Genomic DNA, 15,364 nt, shown 5'->3' with positions numbered 1-15,364 from the left:
AAGAACATCTTTAGATATAAAGAAAAGGATCAACACAATTAACTCTTATAGTACGTATAAGTTTATAACCAAGAAAGAGAGAGACTATAGTAAGTAGATAACTGTAATACTCAAGAGTAAGAATTACTTATCTTTCTATGACAAAATGTCAAATCATTAAATCTCCTCTCTAAAGATGTTTTCAAGTGGGAATTTGAACATTGTTTATTAAATTTACCCCCCACAATGTGAAATTCCAACTTTTATATCATCGAACAATTTTATGTACTCGGTACCTAGTGTATGATCATGCAAGTTATTTAAGGATCTTTTCATTTTCTTGTGATGTTTACAAGGTGTGGTCCATTAAAATCATTTTGTTACTCATAAAAACTTTTGAACTTCCTTTGAATATCTTAATCTTTTCAACCTTCAAGTGATAAGCCAATACTTCCTCATGATGTACATGGAGGTAGGCCCATCAAAATCACTAAGTCACACCCATGTATTTCTTGAGTCCCTCTTATTATAAGTCTTCTGAGCTCCAATGTTGCCTAGAAAAAGTGTCAAACTCCCTCTTAATAAAGAAGGATACTTATAATATGGATATATGCTTCAAGATCCTCATTTTATCCAACTTGATCATCATAAGACTGATGAATTCTAAATTACAATTTCTTGGAGCTACTTAATTAAATTGAGTTTGCACAATATGCCTAATGTACCATTCTTCTTTTCCTGCAAGATCATCTTTAGATACAAAGGAAATAGCTCATAAAATTACAAATAAGAGAGAGACTATAATGAGTTGATAAATGTAAAAGATAAGAATACTTATCTAGACATTAACGTTCTTGATACAGGTTGCTCCAATGTGAGTCCATATGCAACAAATCAGAAAATGTCTCCATATAGGCATTTGTCAAACAATCGGAATGGAACATTGGCTATTATTCCCCCTACAATGTAAAATTCTCAATTACGCCATTTTATAGAGATTCCAGACATTATTTTAATCCCATTGATTATATCAAGATCTTTCTTTCTTGAATGCAATCTTTTATATTTCTTGGTTCGTTCTTTTATATGATAGATTATGAGGTCTTCATAAGCCATGTTATTGACCATCACATAGACCATCTATGTTCTAAATGTACAAAATTGTCTCCCCTCTCCAAGGTGCATACGGAGGAACAATTTGAATCCCCTTTCTATGCTCATCAATATGAATTAACAACAAAAAAGACCAAATAGAGGTCTTCAGGGAGGTAAACAATTCCAATTAGCTAGGACCTTCAAAGGTAGTTAGGCAATTTTATTGATTAGGAATACGAACAGTCCTAGTTCTTTCATAAATACAACTAATAATAGAAAATGGAGATAATGCATGCCATTTCACACATTTTATGAACTTATCATAGCTTTCTGCTGATTCCATTCTCTAATTTTTCATATGCCTTGTGGAAGCAAAAGTTGTTCTCTTGACTGCATAAATTGAACTCTCATCTGTAGTATAATTCCCTTTAGGCTGCACACTACATCACTTTCGTTCTCAATGGAAGCTTATCCTGTTCAAATTCTTCTTGGTTGAAAAAAACTTCTTTGTATTTCTCTAATTTAAGAGTACCCATCTCAATGGTGTCTTCCATACAATAATTATTGATTGCTAATATATTTCTCTGGTGGAATTGAACTCGGTCAATATTATGAATTGTTATATCTCCTATTTGAATTCTGATTACAAAGATGAGAAGTCTTAGCTTTATAAGCTTTATGTTGCTACAAGTTTTTGGTTATACTTCTTGGGTGACTGTTTGTTGGATTTGGAATGCGAAGGAATATAATGTTATCTTCAACACTCAACATGCCATTCACGATAGATTCTTTCAGATTTATTAGATCGGTAATTTTCATCTGTAGCGGTCATTCCCATCTATCGTGGATTATATATAAATCTGGATTTGCCACTTCTCCCTAATACTAATTGGAGATTTTAGCAAATCCAATAATATATTAGTTTTCTTGCAAATGTTTAATTTGCCGCATTGATAATGACTTTCTCTAACCTTATAAAATCATTTCCACCGCACATTTAAAAATCGATGGCTATAGTTTATTTATTTTTTCCTCCGAACTTTATAAGCAACTTCCACCAAGTTTTGCATAATTTCCGTGTCCAACTTTAGGGAACACCAAGATTCAATAATCATAAAATGCTTTAACTTCTTTTCAACATCTCACAATAAGTACTCCCCTGAGTAGTGATGGCAAAACCACAGAGAAAAACACCAATCCTTGATCTGATACAATCGTTATCAGGAATTGTTTGAAGGAAGCCGTAGTTTTGATTGTCAAATATAATTGCACACACTGTAATGTGAAACAGAGGGATGACCAATATTTCAGTGATGTATCACCAGATTTTTGTTTCATTACAAACCCCTGACACACCCGATAGGTACTTAGTAACATTCATTAATCAAATATTTCGTGTGCCATCTAAACAATCAAACATATACTTATCAATCTGACTTCTGCAAAATTTTGTCTTTTATCTGCTTGTTTTCCGACAATTATCGAGGACAAAGGCATATTCGTGCTGTAAAAAAAAACTTTTGGCATACGAAGGGCTTCAGCCGTGGATGTTGAACAATAAAGTACAACTCTATTCGTCCATGAAAAACCCCGTGGCCTTCACCAATGTCTTTCACAGAGAACATCAATTGTGATGTTCAATGGATCATTTTGTCATTAGAAAACCGTGTCGAAACCTGTAGTACTTGCTACGTATGCGTCTGTGAAGATGTCTCCTTATCCTTTTAATTGATGTATATATATATTTACTGCAACTGATAATCCCAATTCTGGATAATCAACCATGAAAATTGTTGGGTCTTCATCTTTGCTCTAGTTCCTTCCATATAAAAATGATCTTCTACCTTTGATTCTTATTATAGGATCCTTCTATGAGTAATCTTATTATTCCTATCTGACTTTTGTACATCTGCAGTAGGCTCTGATACCATGTTAAATCTTAGGATCGCTTCTGCAAATGTAGTAACATTGCCAATTTGATTGATGTATTCCAAATGCAGATTTGCTTCTCATATAAATATGAGAAGGAGGAGACATGTCTCATGAAGAGACATGTCTCTATAGTTAATCATCATTTTATAGTATATTTAATATAACTAACCATATATATGTATATATATATATATATATTATATATATAAAATATAATGTGTAATATATATAATAATATATATGTATAAAGAATATTTATCTAATGATTATTTACCATTTATAATGAATCTCATGATCATATCAATCTGACTGAACTATAGTTTAACACAGTTAAATTACAAAATCAATAGTAGCCGATAATCATCTGCCTTTAGCAAAATCTCCACTCATGGTGCAACGTATGTATTACATATTATTATCTGCTGATATTGATAAAGACATTTAAAATCAGACAATTGGCAGTACAATGATAAAGTCTTGATGTGAGTATAATGTGCTATCAGCAATTTGATTACATACAAACTAATTACATTACATAGATTCTTAATATCTTAAGTATATATGTATATGTATATGTATAATATTATATTTATATATATAAAATAATAATAATGATAAGACACACACACACATATATATATATATATATATATATATACATACAAATAATGAATCAGTTATATAATATTAACTTGAGGATAGACATAAACAAAATAGATTCAATTTCACACAAGCTAACTTCTTAAACCTCTTGTTTGTATATGCGCCTCTCCTGACCCATCCCAGACCCCCACCTCTCGTCCCTTATACTATTTTTACTGGCTATATTTTTACATTTTATTGTTTTAGAATTGTTGTTCTTGGACATTTATAATTTTTTTCTTTCTTTCCCGCTCTTCTACATTCAAATAGATTTCTGCTTGAACGGTTAGACATTTAATTATTTTTCTTGCAACTTGTCAAATTTTTGCAGGCATTATCTTTTAGATTTGATGAGAACAACTCCAAGGGATGCAAACTATATGGGACCAGGATCACGCTATTGTGTTCTGAGGCCTGAGCTTGTTGCTTCATTTTGCCAGGTGGTTGAATACTTCTGATTTATGCAATTTTCTTCCAGGGATATGAAGGGTCATTTGTACAGGCTTTATTTAATGTTAGTATTGTCTTCATGCTTGGTGTGAAGGTGGAAAGCCAAGAAAGAGCAAAGAAAAACAATCAAAAGGATGCTATCAATGGTTCTGCTTTAGAAGAGGATGTGTCCGCAGTACTTCTTAATCCCAATATCTTAACTGATTTTAAACTTGCTGGTGATTCTGAGGTGAGATTTTAAGAATCAAATAATTAGTGACTACTCTCTAGTCAATGATGTGTTTGGGTGTGCTCTGGAATGCAGTTGCATCTGCATGTCTCAGAAGTTTTCAATTTTATTTCTCCTATTTTTGTATTTCAATTTTTTCCTGCAACAACATGAATATAGTTTGCCTTTATTGCATTATCTTTGAAAGTTTGATGCTTTGACATCCTTCTTGGTGATTTGGATCCTCTTCCATTTTATTTCAGGAAGTTGCTTCAGATGAGTCATTAGTAAAGAAGGCAGGGGCATATCTTCTGGATGTTGTTCTTTCTAAGTTTGTGCAAGACCTCAGTAGTCTTGAGGTTTCGCCAATGGATGGCCAGACACTAACTGAGGCACTCCATGCTCATGGGATCAATGTGCGCTATATTGGCAAGGTAAGTGAAAGGAGATGATGATATGAATCTGAATTTTGATTTTCCCCATTATAGAATTTCTTCAACTTGTTTTGTTTTCATCTTTCATTGTTTCAATGCAACCATTGCCAAGTATGTTGAGTTTTTCAAATGCTATGCAGGTTGCAAATATGGCAAAGCTGTTGCCTCACATTGTTGATCTGTGTATTGTGGAAATGGTTGTAAGAGCTGCAAAACATGTTCTGAAGGTAATTGCATTCCTTTTTTGGTTTATTTTAATCTGTTTGACATTTTATATACATTGAGGTAAAACTAAATGTTACGCTATCCCCAATATAAGACTGAAGATCATTCTATGATCCATCTATTGATTGCCTTGGTATCTTATACTTGGCAAAGCTTGGCAACAAACCATGCACAGCCTAAGCACACGTTATTTAGAAATCTGTATCGGTTAATGAAGTTGATTTTTCTTTTCTTCATTACTGAAGAGCAGGAAGTTCTTAATATTTCAGAGGTTTAAAACTTATTTGTACTGCCCCTCTCTGAAATAATTTAATTTTAAAAAATAATAATAAAATACAATAAGAAAAGAAAAGATAATAATTAGAAATAGTATAATTACAAGTTAATTAATTTTATGAAAGGTTAATAGATTCGCAGTGAAGAGTTGTGATTCCCTCAATGTAAGATATAAAAAGGGAGGAGTGTTCATGTGAAGGGGAAATGAGGGAAGGAAGAGGAGAGCAATGTGAAGAAAATAACGATGCAACTCTTTCAAAGGGCAGCAATGATGAAGGGTTACAATTTTTACAATGGGTTGTAATCTTGAAGGTTGTGACTCTTTTGAAGGGTGGTAATTGTAATAGGTTGTGACCATTGCAAAGAGGGAGACATGTTGAAGAGGTGTGACTCTCCGCCACCTTGAAAGATGTAAAGGAGACAAGTTTCATTTGAGGAGGATATCCAAAGGAAATCAATTGGGAATAATATGTTATTCTTAAAGGCAACAATGAAAATTGACGACTTTTCACGTAAATTACAAAAAAAGGACTTCATTCTGCAATACTCAGTACTCGGTCAGCAATTGATACTCATTAATTATGGGCAGGTCATCCAGCATTTTATACATTCAGAAGTCCATTGCATTAGCAAATATAATCATTAGAGAATACATCGTTAAGATCATTGAGGAAGAATCAGGCACAGATAAGCAGACGTAGAAATATGGAATATCATATAAATTACAATCATTAGATCAGAAGCAATTACAGGAATTAAATAATAAGATAATATCCAGATCATGCAAAGAAGAGCAACAGATCCCTGTGTATTTCAGTATTGTTATCGCCAGCTTCCAGGAATCTGAAAATTGCTCTTTTGGTATTATCATTGCCTATGCCATAGTTAAAAATCTATTCTCTGCCACTTATCGAGAAGGGCAAAAAAGTTTTCTTGGTAAATATCGGAGATAAATTAGTATTTTCTTGAGAAAATATCGAGAATTTTAAAAAAGACTTGAATATAATCAGAAATGCATTACTTTTGCAAAAATCAGTAAGGAGATGCATCTAATGAGTCGGTAAATGAGTAAACAAACCAAACAAGCTGATCCAGATATATATAAATGCAATATGTAACAAAATTGCATCCTCGTGTAGAATGTTGATGTAGTCAGAGACTTTGAACTGTGAAGTAAACTACATATAGTAAATTGTCTTTGTAAAAAGATAAGCAAATACAAATGTCAAGTACAATATGAAATTGGTCTACACCTTCCTCTTCCCCTTCCTGATGCATGAGCATGTTGTGTACTTTGGCAATCTTGCATCAACCAAGAAGATTTCCTTTTATTGTTCCTGTTTGTAGTTTGAGGAATGGTCGTTGCAGTCCGAGTTTTTTCTTTTCACGCAGTTAGCTCCTTAGTGTGGACCTTGATGGAGGCTAAATTTTTGGCCTCCATATATGAAATGCTATTGGAGATAGCAATATAATTATAGATGTCAAAAGCCAAGGATAACATGGAACGAAGCTTCAATGAGTTCAATAAGATGAGTGAACACAACTCTGGAATTGACGTTGTTACTGATAACATATGAATTCTTAGGACATAGAAATCCCTGATCCAGTAAATCCACGGGATATTGTTGCAGATATGGAAAGTTGTTCATGCATCTTTGATCAGTTTGGCAAACAGACTTTTGCAAAAGAGATTACCATGCAAAGTGAGAACTTTTTCTTGTTGTCAAGAATAGTTCAGTTCTCCACAGCTAGATACTCTTAATTCCAAAAAATTAAGTAGTAGCATAAGTGTCCTCTTAACTTGCACAGCTGACAGTTATAGTGCAATAGCAGCACATGTTTCTTTGATGGACCTGGCCTCTGAAGTGTCCAATTTAAGTTGCTACCTACAGGATGCTTCTCCTAATCGAGAAAAAAAATGTAAATCTAGAATAATCATTGAAGAAATAAGATGTGAATGTATTAGTTACTTACAAAGAATAGATAGCCAGCGTGTACAATAGGTTTATGACTATTTTCCAAAACAAATGCCAGATATACAGAACAATGAAACAGTGATATGCAACATCTTCCATGTCAAATAGTTCTTGCCACATCACCGACTGAGGAGACCCGTCAAAGTGCGAATGATATAAATTTTAATAAGGAAAAGTGAATGTATTGCAAACATAAATGAAATATGAAAATCAAAGGGTATTTACATCATTGTTAAAACACTAAATATGATGAATCGATGAAGTCAAGCAACACTGAACACTGGAGTGTCTTGCCATCAAACCGATTTTGAAGAAACAAATACATAGTCCTGATTATCATTACCGCAGCAGTAATAACCATTCAACGATAGCCAGAAGTCATACATGGCAGGAGCGACAAATGATTTGGACGACAAGAATTCCAGATTTTACGCAAATCATTTATGTTGGAAATAAATACTTCGAGCCTTGATGCATTTAAAAATAGTCTGGAGGTGCCGGGTATAGGAAGTCACGAGATAAGTGATGGTCGATTCCAAAGCATGTGTTGATACCAAAAACTTAGTGAAGAAAGGTTGCGTTTATTATCTTATGCATTCACGAGAATGAGATATCTTGTATGGAAGACGTTGGCCCTGGTTCAAGCATATATCCATGAACAGGATCTGTCGTGATGGCTTCCAAAGTATGCCCAAGAAAAGTATTTATCCCATAAGAAATGGTCATCGGCGAAAGAGGCAAGTAAAATAATTATTTATCGACCTATGAAGGCGGCAATACTTACCTATTTCGACAGGAGCGATTATATTTTAAAAAACAAGGGATCACATTAAAGTTTAACAACTTATTATCTACCCGTAATTTCCAATTAATTATGAAAGGTTGCAAGTTTACTATGGGAAAGTGATTTATTGAAGAGGTGCGATTATATAGAAGGAAGGAACAAATTTTGTTTTAAAAATGACGACTTGTGAATTGAAAGGGCATGGTCTTTGGAGAAGATATAGATAAGGTTAGAAAATAGATAAGAAATAGGACATATCTGAACATTCACACCCATATTCTCTTAGGAGAAAGAATTTTATATTATTTTGTATGGAGGAATAAGGGCTCAATATGACTTTATAATGTAAATTCTATTATTTTATTTTTATAATAAAATAAAATGTTCTTTGTTTATCATTAAAGGCGTGGAGATTTAAACTACAGATGAATCGTCCTTTGTAATTATTTTTTGGAATTCTGTATACAATTTAAATGTCAGATTAGTGGACACAATCATTTAGCATTTAAATTCAATCATCATAGAATGTGTGAAATATTTTTTCCGTATCTGTGTCCAGTTTGTCTCCTAGAGGAGTTAAATTTCAATTTGGACTAATTTAAGATTGCGTATATATTTGATTTGTCGCATCTTGATTATTTGATTGTTGGCAGTATAAGTTCTTAAGGACTTTATAAAGTTGTACGTGAAAATTCACTGAAGTTGACTCTATTGCCCGGATGAGCAGAGGCACTGGTCTTTTTATTATTGAAGTCAAAAAATCTATATCTTCCTTTCCACAAGCATCAAATTTATTATTATTCAATTATACAAAACATTCAACAATCATCCAACATCCAATTTTCATTTTAATTGAGTTTGAGGACTTTGCCAGCCGGAGAACTCTAGAAGTTTAAATTCGCTATAGAAAAGCCTTGAACCAGATAGTCAGTGTTTGAGCTGAAGGTTTACCCGCTTGGGTGTAGCAAAGCCTAAAGTGCAAAGGAATCGAGAAGTATTCTTGTTCGTTGGCCAGAACTGATTGAGAAGTCCTATCGGAGAAGTGACACGCTCTTGGATTTCCAATCTGCGGTTTTGGGAACCAACAAACCTATTGTGGATATTGTACCTTAGCTCACAGAAATTAATTACATCATTTGCGGGAGTTATCCTTCTCTCTTTGTTTGAAGCATGCTTGTTTTCTAGGAGCTTGAGTAACTTGCAAGTTTGGCTTTGATGAGGTTTTGTTTGGCATCAAGGCTTTTCACTGCCTTGGGATTCTCTTCTTGGATCATGTGTGTACCTATCTTTATCCTTGTAGAATAGGTTGTTCGTTACATTTTGATACTCTTTGCCACGTTCAAGGAGAATAGCTTGCTTGTTACATTTTGATACTCTTCTATCTCTACCACAATGAGGTCTCTCATCTCAATGTCAAGTACCATCCTTTGCATGTATTCTTTGAAGCCCTCCACGACCTCTCTGTTGGGATCACTAGATGATGGAGAGAAGCGAAAATGAGGGCTGAGGAAATACCCTTAGGCATGAATTGGTTGGTGGAGTTAATTGCTCCACCTCCTATCAATAATTTTCCATATGGGCTCAAACTTTAGGCTGTTCCCCTTATATTGACTTCTTGCAACATCTTTGGCCCTATCCATGGCCTCATAAAGAGAAGCCCCATTGGGGTTTGTTCCCCATCTAATAATCGAAGAACTTGATCCGATGGCTTCGATACCTTCTATTGGAATGTAGAAAACAATTATCATTAATCAGAGCATAGGTTTATAAATTAATAATGAAAAACTTGATTATTGAATGCAAATTTTTTTAAAAAATTAAGTATTCAACTTTGAAGTTTCCAAGTTACCTCCACAATTTTTCTAGCTAGATCAAAAAGTGGTTGTCAAAGATGATGCATGCAACTCGCTATCCATATAGCTTGTTTGAATAACTCGACATTGGCCATAGTGGACTCACAAACATTTGCCTCAAAGGATTCATAGAACCCATAAGACTTTGGAATGTTAAGAAAATCATTGCAAACCTTGTAACCGCAGGTCTAATAAACTCCTTCTCATGGGTGGAGTCTCTCATCAAGTGAAGGATCAGAGGATGATTGTAGACGTATTTTATTACTTTCCTTGCATCCTCTACGAACAATCCCCAATCCAATTTTCCTATATTCTCCAAAAGGAGGTCAATAACATGCGGTGCGCAAGGAGGTCGATAGAGTGTGCTATGCTTTTCTTGTAAGATCCTACTCGCTGCCACATATGCCGCTGCATTGTCAGTTTTGCACCACAATATCATCCTCAACTTCCATCACAATATGCACTAGTATTAGAACCAAATTTCTAGTCGTCTTTATCTTGTCAGAGGCATCCAAGGATCTAAGAAAGACTACTTGATCCTTGCAAGAAACCAACAAATTGGTGATGGTATGGTTTCTTCCACCTGTCCATCCATCTGAAAGTATGGTATAGCCATACTATTTCCAATTTTCCATTGTAGTTTTTATTTGTCAACCACATTTTTAGCCCTAGAAATAACATCTTTATGCAATCTACAAGCACAAAACAAAAAATGACATTAAGTACACTATCTTGATTAATATAAATTTACATTCAACAAAAATAAATATATTGTAAATTTGTAAATTTATTGAAATTTGAAACAACTAACCTAACCTCCCACTCAATTTTATTGGAGTAGGTGCCTTGTAGCCCTTGCCTACCACCATACAACCATTCACAAAATTTAGAAAATGTGGACTTGCTGCAATATTGAAGGGGATATTAAAAAATAAAAAATGGCACATTGAATGTGAACTTGCTGATGCACTTGACAATTCCATCCAGTACCCTCCAGTGATGGTTGTGCTCCAAGTGTGTTTCTATGCACTAAAAAATCCTCAGGAGAAGATTTGTGTGGTCTACTAGAATCAATGGAAGTGGTATCTAAGTGGATGATAGGTGTGTGGATCTGTGAGTTACAAAGAGAGTCCACTATGCCCTCAACTGCTGCTTGCCTCTTCTTCATTAAGGCTGACTGGGATACATGGTCAAAATCCACATCTTTTCATTATGATCATTGTTTTAGCACAATCCAAAGTCGAAACAAATAGTGGTGATTAAAGAACAATAAATGATTCTTAAAGAGGAAACATATCATGTGATTTGGAAATGGCTGATCTCATGGCCAATTTTGCCCTTTACCTTCTCAACTTTTTCTCTTCTTGGGCACCAAGAAAGGCAAGCATCTCTCTTTTTATTTCCTTAGTGGTCACATTACAAATCCTCATGTCATGTTGTTTATACATGTAAGGTGGTACTTCAAGCAAGAATGCCTCCACAATTTTTTTTCGCATTTTATGCATACCGCACTAATATATCAGTTCCTTTAGAGCCATATTTCCATGTCTCTTCTCTAACCCCTTTAGGTTGTGTGCGTACAAATCTAGATGGACATGCACCTATGGGGCCACTGATAGATGGTGTAGCTGAGCCAGTTGTAGAAGAATCTATTTTTGCCATGTAATGTTTAATCATCTTACGCACGAAACACAAGTTGAAGCCACAAATTTAGAAATTTAATAAACATATTTTGGAAAAATCTAGAAAGGAGTAAGAGTAAAACTTTAAATGAGTTTTAACACAAGCTGAAACTTGAAAGAACAAAACCAAAAATGTGTTAGATTATGAAATTATTGAGAAAACTATGATTGTTTTTTGGAAAAATTGCATAAGGATTGGCTGCTAGAAAACAATAAGTTATTGCGCGAGATTGTGATATCTCGGGAATAAAATGCCATTTTCTTGGCGAGAAGTTTGACTTCTTGGGCAAAATTCAGGCACGAAAACCTTGTATTTTTTTTGGCGCTTGCAAAATATCCTAATAAATCAACACAATTTTGAACTATGTTCTATGCATTATTCGTCAATCCAATAATCTTTTTATATGTTTATTTATGATTTTGTATAGAACACATTTATCAATAATCTGTTTGTAATCTTCTATCATTTAGAAGGTAGGATGTGTAAGGGAGACAAGAATCATGGGGATTACCATCTAGGTAGGGACCTGGGGTGGATTTGCAAGTTTACTGCCACCGAGGCCAAAGCTCCGATCTTGGGCTTGGGTAGGACAATTATGGAACCTCCAAAATGATATCTCTGACAATTTGGGAACCTATAATGTTGGCTTTTATGTCATAGGAGATGAAGTGTGGATAGAGAAAGCTAGAACAAGCACCCCACTAGGTAGGAACACCAAGAGGATGTCTATATTGCTTGTTGTTGAGGTCTAGCATGCCAAAATTTTGCTCATGGGCCTAGTGTAGGACTGCTTCGAGTGGACATATCATGCTGCTTCTGTAATGTGTTGAAATAATGCTGTAGATAGTATCTGTTTATCATGTGCTATGGACTTACCCTAATAATGAGCATATATGTGTGTGTATGTATGTACATATGTGTATATATATGTATGAATGTGTCTGTGTGTGTGTGTATATGTATATGTATGTATGCATCTATCTATCTACTTATATATGCGTGTGCATATGTTTCTTATGTTACGAGTACATGATTCAAATCTAGGATTCCCATTTGAAGGGATGTTTTACTTGGTTGCAATTGTGATTTTAGGACAAGTTATAGGGCAAAGTAGGAAGGTGACAATACAATATTAGCTAATTCACTCTGCAAATTGAGGTTATTCTGTGATGTTGTGTTTGAATATTTGTACCGAGTTAGCAAATTATATATTTTCTTGGTTTTAGTATCTAAGGCTATTGTTTTGGTTGGATCTGATTTATAGCAAGTGCATTGTTTTAGTGTGTGTATGGCTAGAAGACATCAAAAGATGAAAACAAACCATTTCATCATCGTACCAGTTGCCTTGTAGCAATATCATACCAACATTTAGCAAATCAGAAGTACCAACCAAGCCCGTAATGGGACAGTACCTATACCACTAATCTTCGCCAGAAAATTACAGAATTATTTAAGTCACTTAACACTGTCTATTTGATCAGGACAAATCTTAAAATATATAGGAGGTTGCTAATGAAACAAGGCTAATCAGTGACTTTTGCCCTAGTTTACTCTAACTGCAAAAGTAAAAAAAATCTTTAAAACAGTCAAATACAATCTAAGCATGATGAAAAGGTATAGTTGGAGTGACATTTTGTATCTTCATTGTGGGATGATAACCTTATACAGGAGTAACCCACTGTCAGCCTTCATTTAGTAATTTATTTATTAAAGAATTGGAAAGGGGCCTGCTCAGAATCAGAGATTGTTTCTTCGGTGTACAACACAATTGTAAGTAGTGTTAGTGAACGGGTTTGTCTTTTGAAAATAATAATGGAAATAAATCTTACCTAGGCTTAAAGGCAAATTGTGACTAACAATTGGATAAATCACTATTGAGTTACTGTTTTTCCACTGAATTTTAGGGGTACATCTCTGTTGTAAGATGTAATCTAACTTTTGTGAGTATGTTTTTAACAGGACAGTATGAAAGGCAAACAACCACTTACATATAGTCATTTTATGATTGTGGCAAATGAAAATTAATGAAAGAGAACCCACTGGCATCTCAAGGCACAGACCTTTCCACCAATGGATGGATTTATAACCTTTGATTCTGAAATTTAGTGACCACCAGAAAGATAAAATTGCTATTAAAATGAAAATGATGTTCACAAAGGGAAACAACATCTAGGAATATCTATTAAAGCTCACAGACTTCAAATAAATGTTTGAGTAACACATTCTATTCTATATGCACAAAGACAAATAAATCTCTAATGAAACCAACATAATTTATTGACCCTGTTCTAATGAGTTATTATGTTTAACACATTCTATTCTATATGCACAAAGACAAATGAATTTCTAATTAAATCAACATACTTAATTGACCCTGCTCTAATGAGTTATCTCTTTTGCATCAAAGTACAGCAGAGATCGAAAAATGTAGGACTCCTCAATAGTCTCTTGAATACATACTTACAGCATCGAACTATGTAACTGCCAATTTTATGTTGCAAAATCAATTATCAAATTGTCTTTTAGACTTTTATTTTTGAAATGAAATACCCGTTTATAAAACCCAGGGAATTTTTAAAATATAATGTTCAGCACTAATCACCCCTCTTACTTTGTGCCAACCGTTAATGCATTTCTTTATTTTGTAGTGGCATTGACAATTTGTATCATGTTGCCAACTTTTGTGGCTGTGGGAATGTGTTGGCAAGTTGCTTGAGTTATGTTTTTTCACATTCTTGTTTCAAATCCTTCTTTTTCTTCTTTGTCTCAATTTGAAAAGTGTTGCTAACTTTGTCCAAAGTTTGTGTACTTTTGTTAAATTTGTTAGGAGTCTGCCTTTTTTTTTTTGGAATTTAGTTTTTGTTGGCACTATATGTACATTTGTTAATTTTGATTTTGTTTACACTTTGTATGCTTTTTCTGACTTCGTCTTTCTCATCACTTTTTGTACTTATGCTAACTTTATCTTTGTCTGCATTATGCTCTTTTGCTAACCCTGACTTTGTCACGAGTTTGTGTATTTTTGCTTAGTCTTTGTTGACACTTTGTTTTCTTTTGCTAACTGTCTTTATCGATACTTTGTTTACTTCTGCTAACTTTGACTTTGTAAGCACTTTGTGTACTTTTGCCAAGTCTTTGTTGACACTTTGTTTTCTTTTGCTAACCGTCTTTATCGATACTTTGTTTACTTCTGCTAACTTTGACTTTGTAAGCACTTTGTGTACTTTTGCCAACTCTGGCTTTGTCAGAAATTTATAAACTTTAAGCTAACTTTGACTTTGTCAACAATTTTTGTATTTCCATTAACTTTGACTTTGTTGGCATTTTCTGTACTTTTGCTAACTTTGTTGATGCTTTGTTTACTTGTCCCAACTGTGTCTTCGTTGACACTTTTTGTTCTTTTGCTAACATTGTCTTTGCTGGGAGATTGTTTACTTTTGCTAACTGAAAATTTGTCGAGAGTTTGTTTACGTTTTTAACCTTGACTTTGTCTAGATATTGTTTACTTTTGCTAATTGTTTAAAGAGTTTAACAAGTTTTGCGTACTTTGAAAAGTGCCAACAACCTTGGAAAACCACTAAGTATGGAAATTCTTGAGAAAATGTAAGACTTAAAGGGACTTCACAAGGACACTCAAGCAATCTTGAACATTTTTGTTTTTGTAAAATGAAGTGAAATTTTATGGTCATGACAAAAATATGGTAATATAAGCATAAGGTGAAATTTCTCAAACTTATAATCACAAATTGCCAAACTCCATCTGCATCCCTAGGAGTTCTTCATTATAAGTCCATTGTTTGAGGAATTAAGTATTGGTACAACCATCC

At 34.0% G+C, this 15,364-nt stretch overlaps 1 protein-coding gene across 2 annotated transcripts in view; it reads left to right on the top strand.

The window, feature by feature from the left end:
• Positions 1–15,364, top strand: part of NOXY38 (tetratricopeptide repeat (TPR)-containing protein) — a 171,534-nt gene that overhangs the window by 118,078 nt on the left and 38,092 nt on the right. For both annotated transcript variants that reach the window (XM_089815084.1, XM_089815083.1), the window contains exons 15-18: positions 3,980–4,088; positions 4,193–4,327; positions 4,570–4,740; positions 4,881–4,967. In XM_089815084.1, the coding sequence (XP_089671210.1) occupies positions 3,980–4,088; positions 4,193–4,327; positions 4,570–4,740; positions 4,881–4,967 (502 nt within the window). The remainder of the gene's footprint in view (positions 1–3,979; positions 4,089–4,192; positions 4,328–4,569; positions 4,741–4,880; positions 4,968–15,364) is intronic.

The sequence above is a fragment of the Cupressus sempervirens genome, chromosome 2 (genome assembly GCF_028749045.1).
Source record: "Cupressus sempervirens isolate cs-2001-9-10 chromosome 2, ASM2874904v1, whole genome shotgun sequence".
NCBI lineage: Eukaryota > Viridiplantae > Streptophyta > Pinopsida > Cupressales > Cupressaceae > Cupressus > Cupressus sempervirens.
The sequence above is the reverse complement of the archived record's forward strand: the minus strand, read 5'-3'. Positions and strand labels throughout refer to the sequence as shown.